The sequence below is a fragment of the Bos indicus x Bos taurus genome, chromosome X (assembly GCF_003369695.1).
Source record: "Bos indicus x Bos taurus breed Angus x Brahman F1 hybrid chromosome X, Bos_hybrid_MaternalHap_v2.0, whole genome shotgun sequence".
Taxonomy (NCBI): Eukaryota; Metazoa; Chordata; class Mammalia; order Artiodactyla; family Bovidae; genus Bos; species Bos indicus x Bos taurus.
In genome coordinates, this window is record NC_040105.1 from 89367337 (window position 1) to 89382625 (window position 15289).

The following is a 15289-nucleotide window of genomic DNA, read 5'->3' on the forward strand; positions in this document are numbered from 1 at the left end:
GGGGGAGGAGAAGTATTATATATCTAGCATTCTAATTGTATCCTTAAATATATTTTTACTGACTTACCTGCAGATGGTGATTGCAGCCATGAAATTAAAAGACGCTTACTCCTTGGAAGGAAAATTATGACCAATCTAGACAGCATATTCAAAAGCAGAGACATTACTTTACCAACAAAGGTCCATCTAGTCAAGGCTGTGGTTTTTCCAGTGGTCATGTGTGGATGTGAGAGTTGGACTGTGAAGAAAGCTGAGCATCGAAGAATTGATGCTTTTGAACTGTGGTGTTGGAGAAGACTCTTGAGAGTCCCTTGGACTGCAAGGAGATCCAACCAGTCCATCCTAAAGGAGATCAGTCCTGGGTGTTCATTGGAAGGACTGATGCTGAAGCTGAAACTCCAATACTCTGGCGACCTCATGCGAAGAGTTGACTCATTGGAAAAGACCCTGATGCTGGGAGGGATTGGAGGCAGGAGGAGAAGGGGACGACAGAGGATGAGATGGCTGGATGGCATCACCAACTTGATGGACATGAGTTTGAGTGAACTCCGGGAGTTGGTGATGGACAGGGAAGCCTGGCGTGCTGCGATTCATGGGGTCGCAGAGTTCGACACGACTGAGCAACTGAACTGAACTGAACTGTTTCCATACAAATTGTGAAATCATTTGTTCTATGTTGTGGTCCTTTAATGGACCAGAACCTGGTGGTCCGGAGTCAACGATAAGAAAATGAAAGAGAGAGAGAGAGAGAAAGACATGGGGACCCAAGCTCTGATGGAGCAAGGGTGCTTTATTAGCAGAAATGTAGGCTTATATATCTTTAGTAAGATGATTACTCAGCTATTACACAGGATGAAATTTTATCAATAGCCACAATATGGATAGTCTAATACATACAAGGTCGCTGATGCTGAAAAGAGTCACTGAAGGGAGTTACTGAATGGAATCCAAGCAGATACCCTTTCCCATGACCTCAGTCCTGAGAATTGCGCGCAGCTCAACTCGTTCTCGGAATAGGAACCGATAAAGAACAGAGAATCCTTGAGAAATAGAAAACAGCATGCAGGAGTCCTCCTGTTATATGTTCCCTGACAATTTACCCTTATTTATTATATTTGTAAAAAGGTCTTGACTAATTGAGTTTGTTTAGTTTTGCATAAAGGCATTTTTGCATAAAGGCAATGGTAAACAACAAATATAATTGTAACAAAAGGAAGGGGAAAACAAGCTTGTATGATATATGATTGATTATAATGAAAGAAATCGTTACTATGACTACAATTGTTCTCTGTGAGATGTCCAGTCTAAGTTCTTTGGTGTTTGCGGCAAGTTTCCAGATGTCTCATTGTTCAGGCCCAATCTGTTTATCGAGGACAATTCGAGGATGAGGGGGTGTCATTTTATCGTCAAGCTAGCCAAGAAGTCCTTTGTCATGGTAATGTTTCATCGTAGTATTAGTAACTTTTTATGTTACTTGAGTAGCATTGTCATACATAGTACTGTTAATATCATCTGAGCAGTTAGATAACCACATACCATAGGGTCTCCAATCGACAATTGTATGATTAGCTATAAACATTAATTTTTTTGATTTTTGATTTTGGTCCCTTTTGATATCCTGTTCATGTCTAACTGTCTACCTATTTTCCTTTTCAGGCATTTGGGAATCCAGTCTCAGGGGAAAGGGGGCAATGACCACTCTGGCTTTTTCAGGCTGTACAGGGGCAGTCGTGGGGTTTTGGGTTTCCTTTGCCTGTTTTCTGTCAGGGTGTATTAACAGAGGGAGATGAGAGTCCATGGAATGATAAGGTGACTTGTTTCAGCATTGTCTAGGTGTTGGTCAGGGAATATTTTTGTCATACTACCATTTGGATATTTGTTGTATTCTGGAAGAAACAAACTTAACAAAAAAGTTAAAGGTATATGGCCCAAAGATTAAGAGAAGTAGAAAAGCTGTTTAGGGGCTACCAGGAGAACTAGGACCAGACATTGGTTCACGACATTAATGTTTCTCTAGGTATGAGAAGATGCAAGAATTTGGGCTCATAAAATCTTTACCCGAAAACATCTGACTGTCTGAAGGCCAGTTTTTCTGGGTTTTTTTTTTTTCCAGAGCATAGAGTGTCTTATTTTTGATTTCTACCCTGAACTCCTTTCAGGGGGTGTTGAAGGTCAGCAGCTTGCAGTGGTCATGATGTAATCTTTGTAGAGGCAGTTGACAAGTATCAATTTTCAGTCAGTAGGGTCCCTTCATAGCCACATATTTGACCATGTTTGGGGGGCATTTTATGGCCATTGTGTCTCATGGTATTGGGAGACATTCCCAGGTTTAGGGACGATTTCATTGATAGGCCACTCAGTGTGCTGTTATTGGACCAGGCCTTGTAAGTAGCAAAAGTCTCTGGACCACTGTCTTACTAGCCTCTTGGTCCAGGAAAACATTTCCTCTTGTTGTTTTTTCCCATATCTAGAGTTACATTATTACAATCATTGATCTCATATGGAACTGTATATCAGCATTATATCATAGGCTCAGTCACACATTTGTTAACGTAAAAAGTTCTTCCAAAACAAGTGACATAGAAAATAATATAGCTATAGTTAGCAGTTATTAGTAAAGTCATGTCTTAAGAAACTTGTATCATGCATAAAACACTTTTCTACTTGTTATAAACCTTTTGTATACTTTTTTTATTTATCTGTAAGGCTTATTTTTTTCTCATATAGAACTTTTTTTTGGGTTTAACTTTCCACAAACCTTTTTTATACTTTCTGTATTCATCACTTTATTTGTCCATTCATAGAATAGCCATCTATAAGCCATACTTCTTTGTTTTCTTAATAAAATGTAATTTCATTTCTTATACCTTTTTTACTGAAAATATGTATCTTACTTTTTTTTAGAAACCATGAACTGTTGTTTAGCTCATTTATAAATTAACCTCAGCAATATTATCCAGAGACAAAGACATACATATATATCTAGACAGACAGAGATCTCATAGATTTCTGCTTTAAGATTTAAAAGGTCTGTCCCCCACTTTTTTTTCTGGCTTGAAGTTGTACTAATCTGTCTAAGGCTGACATCTCAGGCAAAGTGGGTTGTCTATTTCAATAACGTGATAAGAGTTAATTACAGGCTTTTGCTTAGACATGTTTCTGGTATATCAAGTTTGGAGCTGTTGGGTCAAGAAGTCCCATGGGAGAATGAAGAGAGGGGAGTACAAATAATTTTAGAGGTAAATCTAGTCTGATGCGAGTAAGAAACTGTTTTTGTAATTTATTTTGCACTAAATAGAGTTCCTCTTGTGTCTCTTGAGAAAGTGAATGAGGGCTATTTAAATTAGGATCTCCTTTCATTAACTTTTCTAAGGTCTGTCAAGAGACGTCATTTGTTAGATTTCTTTTTTATAACAAAAATAGGAGAATTTCAAGGAGAGCGAGTAAGTCTAGCAAAGGAGAGACTTTTGGATTTGTGTCTGCTGGCAGAGGAGGAGCACTTGGAGCAGCTGGGGTAGGATTTGTAGGAAAGTTCTGAAATATTTTATGTTGTTCTAATTGGGCCTTTTGTAAAGTTTCATCATCTAATTCATATTTATGTAACAAGTTTTCTGTCTGTTGTTGAATATTATGAGGGCTAGAATTACCTTGAAATGGCAGAATTACAGCTTTAATGAGAGCTCATGAGGGCCAGAAATCAATTGGAATATTTTTTCTCTGCCTGGCGGCTCATTCAACATTTTCTTTGACCCAGTGCCAAATTTCTAAATCAAAACTGCTTTTATCAGGGAACCAAGGATTACACTCAACCACTGTTTGAAGGCAAGGCTCTATTAGTTTGCGTGAAACCAGAAGTCCCTGAGCTTTAAACAAATGGTGAAGTAAAGTAGAGAGATGATGGGGCTTTCCAGCTGTTTAATCCATGTCTTACCGACCTCAATAGGCCCTGAGTCACTCAGTCTGAAATGCCACATATACCAGGTCCCTGTTCTGGGGGCCACTTGTTGTGGTCCTTTAATGGACCGGAACCTGGCAGTCTGAAGTCAATGATAAGAAACTGAAAGAGAGAGAGAGAGAAAGAAAGAAAGAGAGAAAGAAAGACACGGGGACCCAATCTCTGATGGAGCAAGGGTGCTTTATTAGCAGAAATGTAGGCTTATATATCTTTAGTAAGACGATTACTCAGCTATTACACAGGATGAAATTTTATCAATAGCCACGATATGGATAGTCTAATACATACAAGGTTGCTGACGCTGAAAAGAGTCACTGAAGGGAGTTACTAAAAGGAATCCAAGCAGATACCCTTTCCCATGACCTCAGTCCTGAGAACTGCGTGCAGCTCTACTCATTCTCAGAATAGGAACTGATAAGGAACAGAGAATCCTTGAGAAATAGAAAATGGCATGCAGGAATCCTCCTGTTAAATGTTCCCTGGCAGTTCTAATTCTGTGAAAAATACTGTTGGTAGCTTCAATCTATTGAATCTATAGATTGCTTTGGGTATATACTCTTTTTCACTATATTGATTCTTCTGATCCATGAACATGGTATGTTTCTCCATCTATTTGTGTCACCTTTGATTTCTTTCATCACTATTTTATAGTTTTCTATATATAGGCCTTTTGTTTCTTTAGGTAAATTTATTCCTAATTATTTTATTCTTTTTGTTGCAATGGTGAATGGGATTTTTTCCTTAATTTCTCTTTTTTTCATTTTTAGTGTATAGGAATGCAAGGGATTTCTGTGTATTAATTTTATATCCTGCAACTTTACTATATTCATTTATTAGCTCTAGCAATTTTCTGGTGGTATCTTTAGGGTTTTCTATGTAGAGGATCATGTCATCTGCAAACAGTGAGAGTTTTACTTTTTCTTTTCCAATCTGGATTCCTTTTCTTTCTTTTTCTTCTCTGAATGCTGTGGCTAGGACTTCCAAAACTATGTTGAATAGTAGTGGTGAGAGTGGGCACACTTGTCTTGTTCCTGATTTTAGAGGACGTGCTTTCAATTTTTCACCATTGAGGATAATGTTTGCTGTGGGTTTGTTATATAAGGCTTTTATTTTATTTAGGTCTGATCCTTCCATGCTTGCTTTCTGGAGAGTTGTTTTTTTTTTTTTTATCATAAATGGGTGTTGAATTTTGTCAAGGGCTTTCTCTGCATATATTGAGATAATCATATGGTTTTTATCTTTCAATTTTTTATAATGGTGTATCATATTGTTTGACTTGTGATATTGAAGAATGTATCCCTGGAATAAAGTCCGCTTGGTCATGATGTATTATCTTTTTAATATGTTGTTGGATTCTGTTTACTAGCATTTTGTTGAGGGTTTTGCATATATGTTCATCATTGATATTGGCCTGTAGTTTGTGTGTGTGTGTGTGTGTGTGTGTGTGTGTGTGTGGCATCTTTGTCTGATTATGGTATTAGGTTGATGGTGGCCTCATAGAATGAGTTTGAGAGTTTACCTTCCTCTGCAATTTTCTGGAAGTGTTCGAATAGGATAGGTGTTAGCTCTTCTCTAAATTTTTGGTAGGATTCACCTGTGAAGCCATCTGGTCCTGGGCTTTTCTTTGTTGGAAGATTTTTGATTACAGTTTGATTTCCATGCTTGTGATGGGTCTGTTAGGATTCTCTGTTTCTTCCTGGTTCAGTTTTGGAATGTTATACTTTTCTAAGAATTTGTCAATTTCTTGCAAGTTGTCCATTTTATTGGCATATAACTGGTCATAGTAGTCTCTTATAATCTTTTGTATTTCTGTGTTGTCATGATTTCTCCATTTTCATTTCTAATTTTATTGATTTGATTCTTCTCCCTTTTTTTCTTGATGAGTCTGGCTAACAGTTTGTCTATTTAATTTATCTTCTCAAGGATCCAGCTTTTAGTTTTGTTGATTTTTGCTATAGTCTCCATTTCTTTTTCAGTTATTTCTGCATTAATTTTTATGATTTCTTTCCTTCTACTAACTTTGGGTTTCTTCTGTTCTTCTTTTTCTAGTTGCTTTAAGTGTACATTATTTATTTGATGTTTCTCTTGTTTCTCGTGGTAGGCTTGTATTGCTATGAACCTTCCTCTTAGCACTGCTTTTATAGGTTTCGGGTTGTCATGTTTTCATTTTCATTTGTTTCTACGCATATTTTTATTTCCTTTTTGATTTCTTCCATGATCTTAACACAATGTGACTTTTACAAATGAATTCTCATAAAACCCCACCATCTTAAGTTGGAGACTACCTATACATACAAATATATCTACTGTCACTGTTCAAAAATATCAGCCTATATTTTGAATGTCATGTTGTTGTTTAGTTTCTAAGTTGTGTCCAACACTTTTGCAACCTCATGGACTGTAGCCTGCGAAGCTCCTCTGTCCATGGGATTTCTCAGCAGGAAGAATGGAGTGGGTTGCCATTTCCTCTCCAGGAGCTCTCCCTGACCCAAGGATTGAACCCCCATCTCATGCATTGGCAAGCAGATTCTTTACCACTGAGCCACAGCCTTATATTTTGACTATGTGAAAATAATAAAGTCTGTTGCTCAAACTCTTATTTATAATCAAAATATAATATCAGGAAGAAAATTCACAAGTGACATGGATTCCTCTTCTTTGCATATCCCCAAGAGAATTGAAAGCATAAATCTACACTAGGACTTGTACATGAATGTTCATAGGAACATCAGCCATAATGGCCATAAAGTGGTACTGATCCAAGTGTTCCTTAGCTGATGAATGGATAACCAAATATGGAATACCTATAGACTGGAATATTATTCAGCAATTAAAAAGGATGAAATACTGATGCATGCTTCAACATGGATAAACCTTGAAAATATGCTAAGTAGAAGAAGGCAGTCACAAAAGACCATATATTGTATGATTCCATTTAAATGTAATGTCCAGAATAGGCAAATCCATGGAGACAAAAGGATAATTGATGGTTCCCTGGGGCTAGGAATGGGAGCAGAAACTGAGTAAAAATGGATATGAAGGGATTTTGGGGGATAATGTCAGTCAGTCAGTTCAGTCGCTCAGTTGTGTCTGACTCTTTGCGACTGCATGAACCGCAGCACACCAGGCCTCCCTGTCCATCACCAACTCCCAGAGTCCACCCAAACCCATGTTCATTGAGTCAGTGATGCCATCCAACCATCTCATCTTCTGTCAACCCCTTCTCCTCCTGCCCTCGATCTTTTCCGGCATCAGGGTCTTTTCAAATAAGTCAGCTCTTCGCATCAGGTGGCCAAAGTATTGGAGTTTCAGCTTCATCATCAGTCCTACGAATGAACACCCAGGACTGATCTCCTGGTTAATGTAATGTTCTCAAATTCACTTGTGGTGAGCACAATTCTATCCATCTTTAGAACCATACATTTACAATGGCTGAATTTTTGGTATATAAATTGTATGTTAATACAGCTAGTAAATATTCAAAAATTATAAATGCCTCCCCAGAAGAACCCCTGCAAAGCTTGAGATGATTAACTTCCTAAGAATAAAGAGAAACTTCCTAAGAATATAGAGAAACTTTATAGTGTGGCATCACACACATTGGGCATATTGCCATATAAGACATATGTATATCCTGGATTTCATAATCATGGTTCTGAAGTGTTCCAAACAACTGTTTATTCTTAACATGTTTGCCAAAATAAAGAGCTGCTTTTAACCCATTAACAGCATCCCAGGAATGATACTTCCAAAGAGAAGACCAAAGGAAATGTCCATCTTTATATTACACAAAACATAAAGCAATAAAATGGCCTTATGGTTTGTGTAATATAAAGATGGACATTTCCCTGGTGGCTTAGTGATAAAGAATCTGCCTGCAGTGCAGGAGACCTGGGTTTGATCCCTGGGTTGGGAAGATCCCCTGAAGAAGGGCATGGCAGTCTACCCCAGTATTCTTGCCTGGAGAATTGGTGGGCTACAATCCATAGGGGTTACACAGAGTCAGACATGACTGAAGTGACTAAGCAGCAGCAGCAGTATAAAGATGGACTGGCATCATGGTCCTTTTCTAACCTTAAATTTTCAGTGATTAATAGGAGGGGGATTCTGGAGAGAGGGGACATATGTATGCCTGTGACTGATCTGTGTTGATGTGTGGCAGAGGCCAACACAATATTGTAGAGCAATTGTCCTCCAATAAATAAAGAAAAAGAAAAAACTTATCAGTGGTCAATGTCATTATTTACCTTGCTGACATTTAAAAATAATTCATGATAGATTCAGTCATTTTATAATGGCAGCAGTTCCTCACTATGTAGTGAAATATGTAAACATGCTGTGCTGTGCTTAGTCACTCAGTCATGTCCGACTCCGTGACCCCATGGATTGTAGCCTGCCAGGTTCCTGTGTCCATGGGGATTCTCCAGGCAAGAATACTGGAGTGGGTTGCCATGACCTTCTCCAGGGGATCTTCCCAACCCAGGAATAGAACACAGGTCTCCCACATTGCAGGTGAATTTTTTTTTACCATCTGAGCCACCAGGGAAGCCCAAATACTAAAGTTTTAGTTTTTATTATCAAATATATCAACAAATATTTACATTAAACCTTTTTCCTCCTAAATCCAAGCATATGTTAAAAGTTAGTATATGATTACTAAACACCAGACACAAACTTTTATTGGAATATTTTATTTTACATTTTATATTTAAAGAGAATCAATACAAATCGGGACCTATTTACAGCATTTCAAATCAGTGTACAAGAATGCAATGGTTTCATCCACTCTACATTTAGCCAACAAAAATACATGTCTATTCTGCTTTTGCTTAAATTCTGCTGGAATTTGTACTGGAAACAAAACTCTAAAACCAAAGATAAGCCACAGAAAATATAAAGTGCATTTTTATAATAGCTCTATTTAACTTTGGTGGATGAAGCTTCAAACTTTATAGTAAGGCACCTGGAATTCTCCCCCCCAACACCAATTCTTTTTCAAACACCAAGAAAATGCATTCACGAAATTTATAGCTACACAGATAGAATTTTATTTTACCTAATGTTATTTTATAAAGTCCATTTAGGTAAAATGTAAACTCAATTTTAAGTCAACTTTGTTTGGAAAACATTTTCTATAGACTAATTTCTGTAGACAAATTCATACACAGAGATCAATTACCAATTTTTGTGTGACTTATTAATAATCATTTTCAAATGGTATGATGATTTATATGTTCTGTTTTTGAAAGTCCCATAAGTAAGGTTTGAGAAATAGTTATACAGTGTTTTTGTAAGGAAAGTTTGTGTCTATGATCTTTTGTCAAATTGGTGTCATTAATATACCAATCAATCCAGTCCAGTCCATACTCTCTAAGAAACTATGCTTGACACTCAAATGAAGTAAATTTAGCCTGATTTTAAAAATAAGAAATTGTTAAAATGAGTATTTTGCTTTAATCTTGTTCTATCAACTTAATGCAGCTTAAATAGATATTTCATGAAGTACTAGCCTAAGTTTGCATTGTTTTTTAAATTACAATTCCAGATCAATATAAGCACCTGGAGAAAAACCCTGACACATATAGCCCAAGCTAAAGTAGTATTATTTTTAATTAAGATACTATCATAAAATAAAGTGATTATAGCTGTTCCACATTTTAAAAGCAACATGTTTTGATAAGAAAATTGTTATAAATGGAAAACATGATTACTTGACAAGAGTTTTGAATATTTAAAAATGTTGCTACTGCTATCAAGAGGAAACTTGCCTATGAAAAACATTATAATGTGTTTGTGGAAAAGGTTAATAGGTTTAGTATTTTAAGTCATTTAACTATAGCATAATATTAGTCATATCAGCACTTTCAGTATCATTCTTATTTTATTAAGTTTATCCAGTTCCTTAGTAGTAAACTAGGCCCTTATTGGCAGTTCTGTTATTACTAAAGGTTCAGGTTTTCTACTGATACAGATTTTATGATTTAATTTCTCGAACAGTGGTCTCCTGATCAGGACTTTCATCTTCTTCAAAGGTTGGGTTGTCAACGTGAGGAACAACATCCACTGCCATGGAATTTGCTTCATGGTTTACCAGCTGTAGATTTTCATCTTTAAAAAAAAATGGCATTTGAATCAGTTCTAATGAGGTGGATGAAACTGGAGCCTATTATACAGAGTGAAGTAAGTCAGAAAGAAAAACACCAATACAGTATATTAACGCATATATATGCAATTTAGAAAGATGGTAATGGTGACCCTATATGTGAGACAGCAAAAGAGACAGATATAAGAATGGACTTTTCAACTCTGTGGGAGAAGGCGAGGGTGGAATGATTTGAGAGAATAGCACTGAAACATGTATATTACCATATGTGAAATACATGACCAGTCCAAGTTTGATGCAGGAAACAGGGCACTCAGTGCCAGTGCACTGGGACAACCCAGAGGGATGGGATGGGGAGGGAGGTGGGAAGGGGATTCAGGATGGGGGACACATGTATACCTGTGGCTGATTCATGTCAATGTATAGCAAAACCCACCACAATACTGTAAAGTAATTAGTTTCCAATTAAAATAAATTAATATTTAATGGCAATTTTAGGATGCTTTTACCCCTCTGTTCTTTAAGACAAAATTCAACACACGTGTCTAGAAGTCTTTCTTATCTAATTCAATCACACTCTGATTATCACACTAATTCCCTGTTTCTTTAAAATGATTTTGCTGCCTTACATAAAGCACTTATATGTGTGTGCTCAAGTCGCTTCAGTCGTGCCTGACTCTTTGTGACCCTATGGATTGTAGCCTGCCAGGCTCTCTGTCTATGGGATTTCCCAGGCAAGAATACTGGAGTGGGTTGCTATTTCCTCCTCCAGGGGATCTTCCCAACTCAGGAATCGAACCCTTGCCTCTGGTATTTCCTGCATTGGCAGGCGGGTTCTTTACCACTGCGCCCAGGGAAGCCCTAAAGCATTTATGGCATTATATTAATTTACAATTACTATTTTGTTGATTCATACATGTGCTTATTTTTACCTACATCATAGCATTCTTAAGAGCAACAGTTGTGTCTTCTGTTTCTTCTCTATTCTAAATAATAATAGCTCTTAAAATCAACTTCATGTTTGAATCACCTGGGCACTTTAAAAAATTATCTATGCTTTTTCATAAACATAGATAGATTGATAAGATAGATCTGTGTACATGCTCAGTCAAGTCCAACTCTTTATGACCCCATGGACTGTAGCCTGCCAGGTTCCTCTGTCTATGGGATTTCCCAGGCAGGAATACTGGTTGTCATTTCCTTCTCCGGGGGATCTTCCCAACCCAGGGATTGAACCCACATCTCCTGTGTCTCCTGCATTGCAGGCAGATTCTTTACTAACTGATAGATAGATAGATAGACAGAAGGACTAAAGCTAATCAACCAGGAAGTTGTGGAGGGAGTTCCCAAAATGGAATACAAGTAGTAACAAGTGAATATAATTATTTTATAGATGAAATATATATAATCGTTCTGAAGAGAGTGGGAAAGAAAAGAACTAACCTAAGTAATTTTGGAGACTGATATTTTGACTATATCCTATAAGGTTAAAACCAAAGAACTACACTGGTTAGTGAAACTGTTTTTCACAAGGGTATGTTAGCAATGTTACAACTTACATGTACTTTAGGATTGAACAAATAAGTAAATATACTGAGGATAATAACAGCCGGGTTTCTCAATGTCCAAGAATGGAGTTAAAAGTAAGGAAAGAGGAAGGCTAGAATAAACTCTGTGATGTTGGATTAGAATCATACATCAGTATGAACTAGCTGTTCTTCTGTTAGGTCAATGTAGGTGTGTGTATATTTGTGTGAGTACATACACATATTTCCTCGCTTTGTTCCTTGAAAGGGCTAATAGCAATGATACTCCAAAAGCAATGAGCGTACCTAATGCCCGATCTTGATTCTGAGGTGCTGTTCTCCAATAAAAGCCCCCACTCCCTGATTCTAGGGTTAGGGCAAGAGAGCAGATTAACCTAGATTCTAGCCTAGGGGCCAGAAAACTACAGCTCGCAAGCCAAATCCATAGCTAAGAGTGATTTTGACATTTTTAAGAGGTTGGAAGATAAAACAACACTGTCTCAGCCCCCAAAGCAACAAAGACCTAAAGTCTTCAAAGCCTAAAATATTTACTATCTGGCCCTTTACAGAAAAAGTTTGCCAATCCTTGGCCTAGAACATCTTGTGATAATAGAAAGTAAGGAAGCGCTCAAAAAAAAAAAGGGGGGGGGGCGGGGTTATTTTGAAAGAAAATCAACCAACTTGAGGGAGTTCCCAATGACCAAATCTAGGGCAATCTAAGCATGAATAAATCATGAGAATAATATTATGGAGAAAAAGAAATATCTGTGAGTCCATATTATTATAAACAGTTGAATAAATAAGTGGAGAAATGGTATCTCTTCTTTAAATTAGAAGCTTAATTAATGTAGAAAGAAGAATAGAAACAGAAAATCACCATTTGGCACATACTTCAGTAATAATTATTGTAAGCAAGAACTATCAATGATTGCTAAAATTAGTAGGTAAAAATTATGATGAGAAACAGGACGTTTGCATAGTTTCCAAGTGTTTCTCTATAAAACAATAACTATAAAGGGAAAAATAATAACTTTAAAAGAAGAGGCTTGGCAGATACCACCTTAACCAAGTGAACAAAGTTAAAAACATTGATAATAAGACATGGGCATAATGTGCCTCATTATATGATATCAGGCAGACAAGATAAGATATGTGGTTTTCTTGCCAGAAATAGACAATGGACAATGATTTTAAACATTGGGAAACAGCAGACAATTCCAAATTGAAGGATATTCTTCAAAGTAACTAACTGGTGGCCTTCAGAGGTGTCAAAGTTAAGAAAAACGAAGACTTAGAAACAGTCACATATTAAGACTAAAAGGACATGACAGTTAAATGTAATGTGGACCTCTCAGCAGATTGGGTATAGAAAGAACATATCCAAACATAAAGGACATATATAGGGACTTCCCTGGTGGTCTACTGGTTAAGATTCCAAGCTTCCAATGCAGGGGGTATGGGTTGGATCCCTGGTCAGGGAGCTAAGATCTCACATGCCTCATGTGTGAGATGAACTAATATTTGACAAGGGAACCAAAAACATCCAGTGGGGAAAAGACAGTCTTCAATAAATGGTGTTGGGTAAGCTGGATAAATATGCAACAGAATGAAACCGGACCTCCATCTCATACCACTTAAAAAATGAACTCTAAATAGATTAAGGACTTAAAATGCCAAAATCAACAAACGGGACTACATCAAACCAAAAAGCTTCTGCTCAGCAAAAAATAATCAAAAGAATGAAAAGGCAAGCTACAAAATGGGAAAAAATATTTGCAAACCACATATCAGGTAAGGAGTTAATATCCAAAATATGTAAGGAACTCATACAATTCAATAGCAGAAAAGTAAATAATCTGATTTAAAACTGGGCAGAATTGAAATTTTGGGGGGAAAAGATTTTCCTAAAGAAGACATGTGTGCATGCTCAGTCATCTCCAACTCTTTGCCTCCATGGACTGTAGCCCATTAGGCTCCTCTGTCCACAGGATTTTCCAGACAAGAACACTGGAGTGGGATGCCATTTCCTCCTCCAGGGGATCTTCCCGACCCAAGGATTGAATCTGCATCTCTTGTGGCTCCTGCATTGGCAGGCAGAATATTTACTGCTGACCCATCTGGGAAGCACCCCAAAGAAGACATGTGGATACAAATGGCCAATAAGTAGATGAAAAGATGTTAATCACTAATCATCAGGGAAATGCAAATCAAAACCACAATGAGATATTGCCTCACGCTTGTTAGAACAGCTATTATCAAAATGGTAACAGACGAGTGTTGCAAGGATGTGAAGAAAAGGGAACTCTGGTGCACAGTTGGTGGGAATGTATATTGGTATAGCACTACGGGAAACATGTATGGAGGTTCTCAAAAAACTAAAAATAGAACTACCATATCATCCAGCAATCCAACTTCTGGGTATACACACAAAAGAAATGAAATCATTATCTTGAAGAGACAGCTGCACCTCCATGTTCACTGCAGCATTATTCACAATAGCCAGACATAGAAGTAACCTGTTTCTATTGACTGATCAACAGATAAAGAAAACGTGAGATACATATATATGTACACATACACACACGAATATTACTCAGCCATGAGAAAAAAAGGAGATACTGCCATTTGCAACAACATGGATAGATCTTGAGGATACTGTGCTAAGTGAAATAAGCCACACAGAGAAAGACAAACACTGTATGATAACACTTATATGTGGAATCTTTTTTTAAAAGGTCAAATTCATAGAAACAGAATGGTAGTTGCCAGAGGCTAGAAGCAGGGGGGAATGGAGAAATGTCCATCAAAGGATACAAGTTTCCAGTTATAAGATGAATAAGTTCTTGGGAATTTAATATATAGCATGGTGACTACAGTTAACAATACTGTAGTAAATACTTGAAAGTTGCTAAGCATAGATCTTAAATGTTCTCACCACACACACACACACAATTTATAATTATTTGAGATGATAGATTTGGTAACTAATCTTTCTCTGGTTATATGTCAAGTATATTTCAATAAAACTAGGGGGAAATGAGAGAAGAGGAAATGCAATGTGGGATCCTAGGACAGAAAAAGGACATTAAGGGGTCAACTGGTAAAATTTGAGTAAGTGCAATTTAGTTCCTAACATTTTATCATACAATTTCCTGATTTTGATAACTGTATATGGTTATATACGATGTTAACACTTGGAGAAGTTCAGTGATGGGCATTCTTTTTACTATTTTTGAAACATTTTTTAAGTCAGGCTGAAATTATTAAAAAAAAAAAACAAAAAACTGTGCTTGGGCCCCACATCTCATGGATTCTGACTGAACTATTCTGGGGTAGAGTCCAGGTATCAGTAATGTTTAAAGTTCTTCTGGGTGATCCTAATGTGCAGCAAGGATTAAGAACTAGGGGCCCTATTCTGTGGTTCTCAGTGTGGTCCCTGGACAAGCAGAATCATTACCACCTGGAAACTTCTTAGAAATGAAAATTCTCAGGGCCCATCTCAGACCTATTGAGTCAGAAACTAGTGGTTGCCACTCTGCTTGTTTTTTTTTTTTTAATAAACTTTTATTCATTTATTTTATTTTGGCTGTGCTGGGTCTTTGTTGCTGTGCACGAGCTTTCTCTAGTTGCAGCAAGTGGGGGCTAACTCTCTAGTTGCAATGCATGGGTTTCTTGTTGCTGTGGCTTGTCCTTGCAGAGCATGGG

The 15289-nt window shown here is 37.2% G+C and overlaps 1 protein-coding gene across 4 annotated transcripts in view; it reads right to left on the reverse strand.

Moving 5' to 3' along the window:
- Nucleotides 1–8627: 8627 nt before the first annotated feature.
- Nucleotides 8628–15289, reverse strand: part of RNF128 (ring finger protein 128, E3 ubiquitin protein ligase) — a 65044-nt gene continuing 58382 nt past the window's right edge. For 2 of the 4 annotated variants that reach the window (XM_027533323.1, XM_027533325.1), the window contains exon 7: nucleotides 8628–10063. In XM_027533323.1, coding sequence (XP_027389124.1) covers nucleotides 9930–10063 — 134 coding nt within the window. In that variant the 3' untranslated portion in view covers nucleotides 8628–9929. The remainder of the gene's footprint in view (nucleotides 10064–15289) is intronic. The other 2 variants (XM_027533324.1, XM_027533326.1) reach the window with 2 other exon arrangements.